The sequence below is a fragment of the Suricata suricatta genome, chromosome 16 (genome assembly GCF_006229205.1).
Source record: "Suricata suricatta isolate VVHF042 chromosome 16, meerkat_22Aug2017_6uvM2_HiC, whole genome shotgun sequence".
NCBI classification, from domain to species: domain Eukaryota; kingdom Metazoa; phylum Chordata; class Mammalia; order Carnivora; family Herpestidae; genus Suricata; species Suricata suricatta.
In genome coordinates, this window is record NC_043715.1 from 51,445,738 (window position 1) to 51,459,857 (window position 14,120).

The 14,120-nt window shown below is 54.1% G+C and overlaps 1 protein-coding gene across 1 annotated transcript in view; it reads left to right on the forward strand.

The window, feature by feature from the left end:
• The window catches only part of PRR12 (proline rich 12), a 25,611-nt gene extending 13,045 nt beyond the window's left edge, over positions 1-12,566 (forward strand). The window contains exons 7-14 of the mRNA XM_029925077.1: positions 3,536-3,652; positions 3,891-4,024; positions 4,327-4,799; positions 9,552-9,677; positions 9,795-9,892; positions 10,945-11,091; positions 11,189-11,284; positions 11,586-12,566. Of these exons, the coding sequence (XP_029780937.1) occupies positions 3,536-3,652; positions 3,891-4,024; positions 4,327-4,799; positions 9,552-9,677; positions 9,795-9,892; positions 10,945-11,091; positions 11,189-11,284; positions 11,586-11,732 (1,338 nt within the window). The 3' untranslated portion in view covers positions 11,733-12,566. The remainder of the gene's footprint in view (positions 1-3,535; positions 3,653-3,890; positions 4,025-4,326; positions 4,800-9,551; positions 9,678-9,794; positions 9,893-10,944; positions 11,092-11,188; positions 11,285-11,585) is intronic.
• The last annotated feature ends 1,554 nt before the right edge of the window (positions 12,567-14,120 follow it).

Genomic DNA, 14,120 nt, shown 5'->3' on the forward strand with positions numbered 1-14,120 from the left:
GGCTCCACATTGTCAGGATGGAGCCCAATGTGGGGCTCGACCCCACAAACTGTAAGATGATGACCTAAGCTGAAACCAAGAATTAGACACTTACCTGACTAAGCCACCCAAAGGCCCCAGGCACTTGACTCTTGATCTCAGGGTTGTGAGTTCTAGTTCCACACTGGGTGTGGAGCCTTCTTTATTTTTATTTATTTTTATTTTTTTAATGTTTATTTATTTTTGAGAGAGAGACAGAGTGTGAGTGGGGGAGGGACAGAGCGGGGAGGAGACACAGAATTGGACGCAGGCTCCAGGCTCTGAACTGTCTGCACAGAGCCCGAAGCGGGGGCTTGAATTCATGGATCAAGAGATCATGACCTGGGCCGAAGTTGGACGCTTAACCGACTGAGCCACCCAGGCGCCCCAAACCTTCTTTAAAAAAAAAAAGTTAAAAGATACGTGAGATTAGCCACAGGCGTGTATTTTCTGTAACATAGTTTATTTAAAACAGTCATTTTAGAATCTAATCAACCTAGAAAAAGCTACTGAGATGTTTTACATTCTTCGCATATCAAGTCTTTGATACCCAGCGTATTTCACACTTACGGAAGGTATTTACGAGGAAGGTATTTATGAGCAGCCGAATTAGCACAGGGCTAGCCCTGCTCTGTGCCTCAGCTTCTCCATCTATAAAATGGGAGTGAAAATATTAACTCCCAGTTCTTGGGAATTACGTGGAAGATTTAGCAGGATGTGGACTCCAGTGTGCAAGAGTTTGTTGGGTGGAGGAAAGTATGGGGAGGGGCGGTCCAGGTGGAGGTAACGGTGCAAGCTCGTGCCGTGAGCAAAAGTGCCTTGTACTGGTGACTCAAGGGGTTGAGTGGCTGGAAGTGAGTGCCAAGGCTGGGAAGGTGAGCAGGTGCCAGGTTTTGCTGGGGTGAGTCCAGTGGGTGCCTCCTTGAGAGTCCCCTTTGGGTGTCCCGGCAGCCCCTGGCCAGCAGTGAGGGTGCTCGGGAGGTGTCTAGGCCTGATGGCCATCTGTCTGCCACCTCAGTTGTGTGCCCCTGATTCCCTGTTAATAGACCATGAAGCTTTCTTAATACCACACTGCTAGGTGTTTCTAGTTCATTCTCCTCCTGCTTATTACTGCTCCTTTGTCTCCTTCTCAGAGTTCAGATTCCCAGAAGAGAATCTGATTGGGCCAGCTCAGTATTTGGGGCCAAGACAGAGTTAGTGATTTGCTTGTTGATTGGCTGCCTGGTTAGGTCTCCTCCAATCAGCTGTGGCTTTCGTTGGGCAGGGGCCAGGGCTGTGGGCTGATAAGGAGCAGTGGATGTGGTCAGTGATAGGATTGATACGCGGAGAGGCTGGAAGGACAGCCTGGGGACTGACAGGCCTGGGTGGAGATCAGGCAAGGATGACACCAGGGGTTGGCACGATGGTGGCAGGGATGCAGACTGGTTTTGGGAAAGACCCCAGGCTCAGTTGGGATGTGGTGAGCCAGGGGCCCTGCATCCAGCTAGAGAATCAGTCAGCTCAGAGGAGGCAGATTAGGCAGTGGGAGGTGGCCGAGGAGCGGGTGGTCTTCCCTGGGTGGGCAGGATGCTCTGATGGCCTTTTCAAAGGCTTCTGAGAACTAGAATGGGAGCATCATACTCCCTTTGAGAGGGAAAAGGCACCCCTAGTGGGGGGCACTGCATATGCAAAACCATGGGAGTCAGAAAGTCTGGGATTCATCTGCTGAGCTCTGAGGGGTCTGGATAGCCTGCTGGGCAGGGGCAGAAGAAGAAAAAGGAAACTGAGGCAACGTCTTGCTGTGCCAGACTGTGGAGCCTGCCCTGGGGGCCCTTCAGGGGTTTGGAGCAGAGCAGGATGTGGTCTGAAAGGAACTTTTCAATCCTTGGACTTCTGACCTGGCTTCCCAAGGTCACCAAGAGGAAGGACTGGGAACTACGTGGTAGCCTGGAAAAAAGGACTTGGGGCCAGAACACTGGCATCCTCATCTCCTACCTCTTGTGACTTAAGCCGAGTGCCTTTTAAGACCTCATTTTCATCACGTTATTGTAATCGCTTTTTTGTACTCCCCTTGCTGATCTGAGGGACACAAAAAGTCATGGAAGTTAAAACAACTGACCCAAACTAAGAGTGGATAGTAGATAGCTAGCACACCAACCCCAGTATTACAGCTGCGGCCAGTGCCAGACATTATCAATCGATCTCAGCACTTCTCTGGCCGTGCCTGGCTCTCCTGGTGGCCATGACCAATCAATTGGAGTTATCATCTGAATCCTGTTTGTCACTCGAGTGTGGATTCTTTGAATGCAGGGACCACCTTTCATGCATCACTGGCTCGTCACAATACCCAGTGCACATTTCCTGTATTGTCCGTATTCCTGTCTTTTTTTTTTTTTAATGTTTATTTATTTTTGCGAGGGGAGGAGGGGCAGAGAGAGAGGGAGACACAGAATCCAAAGCAGACTTCAGCTGTCAGCACAGAACCTGATGTGGGGCTCAAACCCACAAAGCCATGAGATCATGACCCGAGCCAGAGTCAGACATTCAACTGACTGAGCCGCCCGGGCACCTCCCATATTCTTACCGAGTCTGCCAGCTGCTTTCTTCTAGACCCACAGTTGTCACAGATGCTGTCCCGTGTCATTGCTCAGGTCTCCCTCACAGAAGACATTGTCCATCTGGGACTCATTTAGGCACCCCCTCTTCCAGACAGTATTCTTGGATTCAGATTACATTTGAGGTCCTTGTTTCAGCTTCCACGGTGTCTGGGGTCTGCCGTTAACATGTTTATGACTCATACTGTCATGTTTTTGTGCCCTGTCTGGGTTTTCTGCTACTGCCCTCACTCCCCCAGATTAGCTCCTGGGTCTGACCACATCCTTCAGTTCCCAGTGTCCCAGCGGAGGGTCACACAAGTCTTGGAATTGTGGGGAGGTTATCCGAGTGTGTTGGAGACGTGGAGAAGGGGGACTGGGACCCTCACTGCGTCTTACCCTGTCACGGATTGGCTGATGAAACACATGGGTCTCGGGTAGACTGTCACCTGTCTGTTCTTGGCACGAGCCTCCACCACGCCGTTTCGTTTATTGACTTGTCTGTCTTGTCACCTCTGTCACCAAGACCCCACAGAAGGCGGCAGTCTCTTTCATTGCTGTACCTGGGGTCCAGCACGGTATCTGAAAAATGGTGCATGGGACTCGGTCATTACTTAAGTCACGACAGGGGCTTATGTCATCCTACCCGTGACGTTTGTATAACCACGACTTTGCAGCCCAGGACCCCGCGGGCTGACTGTGCATACTGCGGGCTGACTGTGTGTACTGGGGTGAGCCGCAGGAGGGCCCCTCTGAGGTGCCTCCCCAGGGCTGGGAACATCGTGTGATCAAAAGACATCTGGCTGTCAGTGTTTGTTGATGGCAGTGCCTTTTCTCTAAGTGGGTACAGAGGGAGGAGGACATCAGGCCAGAAACTGGGGGCGGGGGGCAGGAAGACCAGGAAAGAAGGCTGACCTTGCTGGTCTCACTGCACCCCTCCTCAGCTGGCACTGCAGACGGGGCGTGAGCCCCCGCCCATCTGGCGAGTGCAGAAGGCGCTGCTGCAGAAATTCACTCCGGAGATCAAGGACGGGCAGCGGCAGTTCTGTGCCACCAGTAACGTAAGCCTGCGGCGGGGGGCAGGCAATGAGGGCTCAGGGAGCCCTGGGGTGGGGTGGGAGGTTCTGGAAGCCGGGGTCCTCCTCATGCATGGCTGTGATTCACATCCAGCAGGGAGGCTCCGTGTCCAGCGGCTCCTGTGGCTGCCGCGGGGGCCCCGGGAGGGGCGGGAGCCTTGGCATTGGGCTGCCTGGCTGGGGTGGATGAAGGTGTTCCTCTTGTGCCTCTCTCCCTCCCTAGTATTTGGGGTATTTTGGGGACGCAAAAAACCGGTATCAGCGCCTTTATGTAAAGTTCCTGGAAAACGTCAACAAGAAGGATTACGTGAGGGTCTGTGCTCGGAAACCCTGGCATCGGCCCCCAGTGCCCGTCAGGTACCCTGGGGAGGGGAGGGCAGCTGGTGGTTAGGACATGGGGACGGAGCATTCAAGAGAAGAGGCAGAGTCAGGGAGAGTGGACACAGGGTGGGGGACAGAGACCCGGAGAGATAGAAAGAGACTCCAGTCTGAGGTGGCAGGGGATGGGATGGGGAGAGACTCAGAGAGGGAAGAGACAGCAGGAGGGGAAGCTGGTTCTGTGCTTACAGCCGTGGGTGAGGCAAGAGTGTTTCAAGAGGAGAATTTGGGTCTCTTAGGGGCTACTGACTGCATATAGTCCCTTCCGTGTTCCCTTCCAGGCGCTCCGGGCAGGCCAAGGGCCCCGCGCCCTCTGGGGCCAACTCTGCACCTCCTCCCAAGGCCCCAGCACCACCTCCGAAGCCGGAGACCCCTGAGAAGACGGTATGTGAGAAGCCCCCCGAGCAGACGCCCGAGACGCCTGTGCCCGAGGCCCCCGCTCCTGAGAAGCCATCCCCACCGCGACCTGTCGAGAAGGAGAAGGAGAAGGAGCGGGTGACACGTGGGGAGCGGCCACTACGGGGCGAGCGGAGCACAGGCGGGCGGCAGACCCGGCCTGAGCGGAGTCTCACCGCGGGCCAGCCCGCCACCTCCCGGCTGCCCAAGGCCCGGCCCACCAAGGTCAAGGCCGAGCCGCCCCCCAAGAAGAGGAAGAAGTGGCTGAAGGAGGCGGCAGGAAATGCCTCGGCAGGTGGGGGTCCACCAGGCAGCTCCTCGGACTCGGAGTCATCCCCGGGAGCACCCAGTGAGGACGGTGAGTGCCTTGGCAGCCACGGGGCGGGTGGGAAGGAAAGCGGAAGGGAATCGGGGCATCGACGGCCTGGGGAAGCGCTGTCCAAAAGGTGCCGGCTAGTATCACTGAGACGGTGACAGTAATTGAAAGAATAACAAGACGTGTCAGTCATGAGGCCCCTAACTGGGGTGATGGTCTCCCCTAAGTTCCGTATAGGAACGCACGTGTTGAACTTCTGCAGCAGTGCCGCAACATAGATACCATTATTGTCCTCACAGAAGAGGAGACAGGCACCGGGAGCGTGTCACATGGCTGGGCTGGGGTGTGGCGTCCCACTGAGCTGGGCATGTGGCCGCCGAAGCCTCAGGCCTGTTGTTCAGTGCTGCACGGATCGGTCATAGAACAGAAATGTCACGTGGCACCCGGCTGGCTCAGTCGCTGGAGTGAGCGACCCTTGATCTTGAGGTTGTGCGTGCAGAGATCGTTTAAGAATTAAATCCTTACTAATTTTTATTTTTATTTTTTTTATTATTATTTTTTTTATTTTTTAAATGTTTAATTTTGAGAGAGAGAGAGAGAGCGAGAGCTAGTTGGGGAGGGGCAGAGAGAGGGAGACGGAAGGTCCAAAGCGGGCTCTATGCTGACAGCAGGAAGACTGATGTGGGGCTGGAACCCGTGAGCCGCGAGATCCTGAGCTGAGCCGAATCAGATGCTTAACGGACCTAGCCACTCAGTTGCCCCTAAAAGTAAAATCTTAAAAAAAAAAAGTAGGCAGATTCTGAGGGTAGAGGATGATGGGGGACCAGTGTCCGTCCTGGAGGTTCAGAGTTTGTGGTTTACCTGTGACTCGTTGTCTGATTTCAGTAAAGAAGCATCACCTCTTTATGCCTGAGGGTTTTCACTTAGAAAACCGATCAATGGGGGCGCCCGGGTGGCTCGTCGGCTAAGCCTCCGGCTTCCGCTCAGGTCAGATCTCGCGTTCGTGGGTTCGAGCCCCGCGTCGGGCTCTGTGCTGACAGCTAGCTCAGAGCCTGGAGCCTGCTTCCGGTTCTGTGTCTCCTTCTCTCTCTGCCCCTCCCCCTTTCATGCTCTGTCTCTCTCTGTCTCAAAAATAAATAAAACATTAAAAAAAAAATTAAAAAAAAAAAAGAAAATCGATTAATGATCGATAAAATATATAGGAGGGGGCTTACCTATAGTAAATCACCCAAGGTGAGCACCATTGCTTCGAATGATGTCTGTTTTGTGGTCACCGTAACAGCAACAAAACACACACACACACACACACACACGAGTAACGTAACAGCCACCTTTTAGCTGAATGCTTACCAGGTGCCAGGTCATCATTTTAAACATTTTATACATTGGTTTGTTGTATCTTTACATAAATCCTGACAGGTAGGTCCCATAGTATTTTTCTCATTTTAAAAATTAGGAAACAGGCACCAAGAGGTCACATCCCCTTTTAGGTATAGGGCAGGAGTAGCTGCTTTAACAGGGACTAAGGGTACACGCATGTAACTGAGAGAATTTTCTTTCCTTCAAAGCCCTGATGTAGATGGGAATCTCTTGGAAAATCAGAAGCTCTTCACAAGCATCCCAGTTTCCTTTCCTCTTGTCGCTCTGCCTTCCCCTGTGTGCTGTCCTCAAGCACATGGTCAGAGGCAGCCCACTGCCCCAAAGCTGAGGTCCTGACGGTAGGAAAGGACTTCAGGAAGAAGGAGTGAATGGTCACACCTCTCTTTTAAGTACCAGATCTGGGAGTGGTCCTCGCCCTGTCTCTCCTGTCCCATTGGCTGGAATGCCATCACATGGCCATACCTAGCTGCAAGGGAGGCTGGGAAATAGAGTCCTTTTTTTTTTTTTTTTTTTTTTTAAACTGGGCAGTGCCATGCTAAATCAGACCAGGTGGGAACAGTTAAAGGCAGGTTGTGAAGGTGCCACAAGGGAGGAGACTTCTCAAAGGCCCCGATTTGCAGGTCTCTCCTTCCCTGGCCCTCAGTTTTCTTTTCCTTTTTCTTAAAAGGCTTACAAATTTGTTTAATTAATTAACATGCCATATTCATATTTGAAACGTGTAATTCAGTGGCTTCTAGTATAATCATAGAGTTACCCATCCATCTTGGTGATCAATTTTAGGACACTTTCAATACCCTCCAAAAGAAACCCTGTATCCACAGGCTATCACTCCCATTTCTTCCTCCCCACCCCCTCCCCAGTCATAAGTGACCAGTTGCTTACAATCTTTATGGATTTGCCTTTCCCGGTATTACATGTAAGTGGAATCACACAACACATAGTCTTTGGTGATTGGCGTCTTTCACTTAGCGCAATGCTTGGAGCTTCAAGCATGTAGATTATCAGGATTTTGTTCCTGTTTGTGGCTGAACAACATCCCACTACATGGACAGACCCCATTTGATTTAGCCACACACGAGCGGTGGACATTTGGATCATTCCCACTTTTTAGCTATTGTGAATAATGCGATGAGTGCACGTGGACAGCTCCGAATTTTCTAAGCCTGTGAAATGAGGGGAAGGGAACGCTACACATTTATGGGAGCAATTTCCTTGCCAAGGGTTGGTCTGGGTCTGGGTCTGCCTCCCCTCACCCTACTTGACCGGGGGCCCTTCTAGAGCAGGGCGAGTGTGACCCATGCCTGGGTACCTTGAAGTCTCAGGGAGGCCTCAGAACTAAACCTCTCGCTTGTCTGAGAGCAGGGACCCTCCATGTGCTAGAAGCTGGTGCTCTCTCCTTTCTTGTGTTCGTAGACGTTCTAGAAAGGCGCTGCAGTGATTGTCCACTCTCTCTCTTCCTTTAGTCTCCTCCCATTTAGCTTCCTTGGCTCCTTTCTCCAGATATTTATTGAGCACTTACTATGTGCCATGGATGAGGCCCCAGCAGTGAACAGAATAAACAAAAATGTGCGTCCTCATGGGAACTTCAGGTCTAGCTAGGGAAGTCCATCCATCAGATAAACATGTTGTGTAACAGAATACAAAACAGTATGAAAAATCATCAGTGTAAGGCAGGCTGGGCTTAAAGGCAGTTAAGGAAAACCGTTTCGGGGGTGCCTGGATGGCTCAGTCGGTTAAGTATCTGACTTCAGCTCAGGTTGTGATCTTGCAGTTAGTTCAGAGGCAAGAGTGACCACCCAGCCATGACAGTCTGACCCCACCAGGCCCCGAACCCACTAACTGAGCCCCGCATCAGGCTCTGTGCTGACAGCTCAGAACCTGGAGCCTGCTTCAGATTCTGTGTCTCTTTCTCTCTCTCTCTCTCTCTCCCTGCCCGTCCCTTGTTCGTGCTCTGTCTCTGTCTCTCCAAAATAAACAAATGTAAAAAAATTAAAAATTTAAAAAAAGCAAAACGGTTTCAGTAAAGAGGATCCAGATGTTCTAGAGGCCGATGTTTTGGGGGGGGTGGGGGAGTTAAGAAGGCTTCTGGAAATGACCCTGGAGCAGAGATCTGAGTGCAACAGTGTTGGGCTTGGGTAACTAGGAGAGAGAACATTCCAGGCTGGGCGTGTCTGGGAATCAGGAGGGAGGCCAGTGGCTGGAGTGAGTGAGCAAGAGGAGAGGGTGAGAAGTGAGGGCAGAGAAGGAATGGGACCAGACCTTGGAGGGACAAGAAGCCTGGGGCTCTGCGGTCCCACTGGAAGGATTTGCCTTGAACGAGTTAGGAGCCATGGGAGGGTTTGCGCCAAGGCCTGGTGGGGTCAGACTGTCAAGGCCGGGTGGTCACTCTTGCCTCTGAACAGCTGTCCCCACGGACCTTCCATGTGGATAAGTCAGACGGGCATTTCTCACGCCTCTTCCTCTTGGTTCTCTTTTCTCCCCAACGCTCCTTGGGTTTCATGTGCGTGTCCCTCAAGTTCTGACCTTGGCCTTGTTGCTTCACCTCTCACTTGGCAGGCTCAGCTTTCCATCGAGGCTCACTTGTTTCTTCTCCCTGGCCCTCCTCCAGACCTCCCCCTGCTCCTCCTCCCTTTAGATCCCGCTGAGCTCCTTGTCCTAATTTCCGTATCCCTCAGATAGCCCCACTGGCTACGCAGTCAGCGGGCCGGATCTCCAGGCCTCAGCCTTTGCTCCCTCACGTCCACAGCTGGGAAGTCGCCAGCGCTGCCCTCCTGTCCTGCTGCCTGAGATCCTGCCCTGATGCCCCGCTAGAGCATCTTTTCTTAGTTGGTCCGTTACCCTGATCTCTGGTATCATCCCTCCAATCCATCCCCTGCCTGTCCTCAGAGGTACCTTTCCACACTTACCCTTGCCCCTCCCCTGCTCACCGCTCTCCCATGGCTCCCTAGTACCCACCAGAAAAAGCCCCTCCTCTCTCCACCTCATGTTGGATGGAGGCCCTGCGAGGCCTGGCCTGCAGGACCCGTGTAGTATCAACTCCCCCCTCCTCCCTCAGTCTTGCTCTTTGTGATCGGAGCTCTCTGGCTGGACTCACTGGTTTGGAAACCAATGATGCTGCTTTTTTAGACTTGCTTGAAGCTACCCTGAACTAGTCGAACATGAAGTTCATCCGCCTGGAATGCTCTTGCCTCTCAGTCAAGATTTTGTTCTTGTGTGACCTTGGACAAGCCTTCCCTGGCTGGCGAGGCTGAACTCGCTGCAATCAGTGCCTGACTCCACCATCGGAGTATATGACACTGGCACTTGTGGGCTTTCTCACTTGTGTGCTTAGAACGCTGTCTGCCACACAGGCGGCCTCAGATGAAGGTGGAATAATGACCTCATGTCCCATCTTGTCCCCACCCCCACCCCCAGAGCGGGCGGTACCGGGGCGGCTGCTGAAGACCCGGGCGATGCGGGAGATGTACCGGAGCTACGTGGAGATGCTGGTGAGCACAGCGCTCGACCCAGACATGATCCAGGCCCTAGAGGACACACACGGTGAGCCGAGGCCTGGGAGAGAAGGTCCCCGGCCCCTCCTTTGCACCCCGCTCCGCACGCATTATGGGATTCCAGCTCTTCTGATGCTCCCCCCATCCCCCCACCCCGGTCTTTTAGATGAGCTGTACCTCCCACCCATGCGGAAGATTGATGGCCTCCTGAATGAGCACAAGAAGAAAGTCCTGAAGCGGCTGTCGCTGAGCCCAGCCCTCCAGGTGCCTGTGGGGCCGGGGCGGGAGGTGCCCCGGGGGACGGGAGAGCTGTGCACCTGTCAGCCACCGAGGTGCTCCCAGAGGACTAGGCCCTGGCAGTGGCCACCACTGGAAGGCTCGGGCTTGGCCAGGAGAAAAGTGGAGGATGGGGCTGGCGAGAGGGAGGCTCTAGATTTCTAGCAGCCTCGAGGGGCTCCGTAGAGGATGCTAGGTGGGTGCAGAGAGGTCATTGTGAAGGTCCGGGCGGGGGCTGCTGGGAAAGCCCAGCAAAGCATGGCTCTGGGGTTCAAGTCTGGAGACCAAAGGTGGACTAGGGCACGCACCCAGGCCTTGCCGTGGGACCGTGTTTAGCAGAGTCTGATGGCGTCTCTGTCATCGTAATGCGTAAGGGGCTCCTTAGCACCTCACGCTTCAGGATTAACTCATCTGGATGATTTTCTATCTGGAATGGCCTGGGATTCTGGGATAGACTTTTTTGGCAGCTCCGATGGCGGGGGGTTGTGCGGTGCTGAGAATTTGGGGGCAGATGGTTAGGGCAATGGCATTCTGGGATAGAATGGTGGTCCGGCCTTGACATTTCTGGACAGATAGATAGTGGTGTAGTTCTGGGAATTCTGGGATGGACTTGAGGCCGGCTCAGAAAATCCCTGGTGGGATGTTCGTCCCTCAGAAAATACGGGATAAAGGGGTACCCTGGTTCTAGAACTCCAGTGGGATGTCACGCTAGGGTTAAAACTTTGATGGTAATGGACTCTGTCTGGTTTTAGAATTCTGGCACTGGGGAGTCTGGGTGCTAGGCTGATTCTCAAAATTTTGAGTAGGATGTTAGACTGGTTCTGAGAATCCTGAGTGGAATACCAGGGGTCTCTGAGATTCTCGGGCCGGGCCACAGAGCACGTTAATAAGGTTCCCAGCCAGGCCTAGGTTCCTCTGTGCTTTGAGAAGACTAAGACTCCCCAAGTACCTCCTGATCTACAGACGATCAGAGAACTGGATGGTGGGTTTGGAGCACGTGGGCCCAGGGGACATCCCACTGACCAGTCGGCTTCCCGCAGGATGCCCTGCACACGTTCCCCCAGCTGCAGGTGGAGCAGAGCGGGGAGGGCTCCCCGGAGGAGGGGGCCGTGCGGCTGCGTCCGGCGGGGGAGCCCTACAACCGGAAGACACTCAGCAAGCTCAAGAGGAGTGTCGTCAGAGCCCAGGTAGGGCTGTGGAGGGGCCGGCGGTGTGGGTGGCCCGGAAGAGGAAAGGCCCCGCGCTGGGCAGTGCAGTGAGGCTTCTCCACTCTCGTCTGTGCAGGAGTTCAAAGTGGAGCTGGACAAGTCCGGGTACTACACACTCTACCACTCGCTCCATCACTATAAGTACCACACCTTCCTGCGCTGCCGGGACCAGGTGAGCACCCCCCAGACGCCCTGCCCTGGGGTCCTACCCCCAGCCCCTCCTCCCTCAGACCCAGGGGTCCAGGCCTCCAGGCCCTCCTCCTTCAGACCCAGGCGTCCTACCCCCAGCCCCCTCCTCCCTCAGACCCAGGGGTCCAGGCCTCCAGGCCCTCCTCCTTCAGACCCAGGGGTCTGGGCCCCCAGCCCCTCCTCCCTCAGACCCAGGGGTCCCGCTCCCAGTCCCTCCTCTCCTCGGGATATTGACCCCCAGACCCTGGTGGCCACTTGCCCAGCTCCCTGTTTGCCGCCCACAGACCCTGGCCATCGAGGGCGGCGCTGAGGACCTGGGTCAGGAGGAGGTGGTCCAGCAGTGCATGCGGAACCAGCCGTGGCTGGAACAGCTCTTCGACTCCTTCAGCGACCTGCTGGCCCAAGCACAGGCCCACAGCCGCTGTGGGTGACCCACCCAGCCCAGGGGGGGGCCGCCTCTCCTGTGAACGGAGAATTGGGACAGAACTGTGTCCTCAGGAGCTAACCCCTGGGCCCCGCCTGCCAGGAAAGTGGGGGAGGGTCATTGGTCAGGGTGTGTCCATGCTGCCCCCACAAGGGCAGGGTTCAAGTTCGACTCCTCCCCACTCCCATGCCCCGCTCCACTCCCTCCCTGCCCCTCCCGCTGTCCGGTGTACAGAGAAATTATTTATATATATGTATAAATGTCTATTTAGTAACGGTTTCCCTCCCCACCTTGGCCCAAGCCCCTCTCCACGGCCACAGCCCCGCCCCCTCCACCTTGTACATAATGTATAGGAAAAGTCTATGTATGGTTGAGGGGGGCGGGGTGGCTTCAGAGAGCTGGGGGACCCCCTCCCCCCCAACCCCCCCTCACAGGCCAAGATCTTTGCTAAAGGCCATTCCCTCCCCAGGGCATTCGGCGTCGGGTGGGAGGGGGAAAACGCATCTTGTTAATTATTTTTAATCTTATTTATTGTACATACCTGGGGCGGGGGGCTGGGGAGGTGGAGGGGGGAGGAGGGTCCCCTCCCTTTGGCCCTCCAACTCCTTTTCTACTGCGATTGTCTGTGTCTGCCCCCCTCCCCCCACCACCCCATCTCGTCGTCTGGATGTGGTTCTATTTTTTATCCGTCTCCCCTCCCCTCCCCCTCTCTCTAACCCCTCTGCTCCTACCTCCCCACCACCCTTTGTCTCTTGCTCTTTCTTGGGCTTCTGTACAACTCAACTTGTATACACTGTGTACACACAACCAGCCAAACGAAAACCCAACGGCAAACACTTTACCGGCCGCCTGGAGTGCCTCTCTGTCTTGCGGCGTCCGGGTGGGCCGAGGGGTCGCACAAGCAGAGAGGGTCTGGCCTTCTCTGGAACATGGCTATTCTGGAGCCCTGGAAGTGGTTGGCTTGAGGTCATTGTATCCCTAACCTCTCGCTGGGCAAAATTAGCCCTTCCCCAGATTTAGCAACTGAAACCAAGAAGCGTTTTCTCCTATGGTGTCTGAGGATCAGGAATGGGGAGCAGGTCGGCTGGGGGGTCCTGTCCCAGGGTCTGTTGTGGGGGTATAGTTTGGTCGGCCAGAGCAGCCCTAAGGGATTGACTGGGGTTAGAGGATCTACCCCCTTTTTTTTTAATGTTTATATTAGAGAGAGAGAGGCAGAGTGTGAGTAGGGGAGGGGCAGAGAGAGATGGAAACAGAATCTGAAGCAGGTCGGAGCTGTCAGCCCAGAGCCTGACACGGGGCTTGAACTCACCGAGCTGGAAGATCATGACCTCCCCCGCCCCATAGGATCTACTTTTCGGGTAGTGGCCGGAGGCCTCCGTTCCTTGCCATGTGGACCCCATGACGGGGCAGCTTTTCCTCAGCATGCTAGCCGGCTTCCCCCAGAGCAGGTGATCGCCAGGAGAGGGCAAGGAAGAAACCACAAGAGCCTTGTGTCCTGATCTGCTGTTGCCTCATCTGTACTGTTCATGGAAAGGGAGTCCTGAAACCCATGCCCACTCGGAGGGCAGGCCGCTCTCCTCTGAGAAGAGGATAGGAATTCTCAGATGCTTTTTTAAACCAGCCGAGGCTGTGGCAGTGTAGGGCGTTGACCAGCTTTTTGGGGGTCGCCTAACATAGACTCAAGGGTGAGTCTCTTGTGTTCTTGAACCCTGAAGCTGCAAGGTCACCCAGTTGAGAGGCCAGCAGACAGTTGTGGATGGATTCCAGGGTGCTTGAGATGCGCTGCTGCCTAAAGTGTGATCCTGGACTGCCACCCTTGAGTGGAGTCCCTTGTCCTCGGTGCCTCGGGCGGAGTCTCAGATCTGCTGAGTCAGAACCCACTACTTAGTAAAATCCTGGGAGGATTCTAATAGACACTCAGGCTTGAGGAGCAGTGTTCTAAAATAAGAGTTAAACACTTGGAGGTCAACGGGAACCAGCTTTATAAAGTAGTGAGTAAGCTGTTGTCATTCTAGAGACAACATTCTAGAGTCTGTTGTCCAGAACGGACTAATGGTATTCTAGAACCCTGGTTCAGTAGTGATGGTTGGTCGTTAGGTATGGACCGTGTAAGAGTTAAGGGTAGACTCAGAATTTCTAGATAGATTCCCTTCCTGGTGAAATTGAGGAAGAGTCCCAATTTGTTCTCTGACCTTAGATGTTGTCTAGATCAATACTGACGATTCTAGAACCCTGATTTTACAAACACAACACTTAAGGATCTTATTGGGACTCAATGATGGGCCATGGGCTTCTGTTTTTAAGTTTATTATGAGAGAGAGGGTAGAACATCCAAGCAGGCTCCACACTGTCAGGATGGAGCCCATTGCAGGGCTTGAACCCACAAACCATGAGA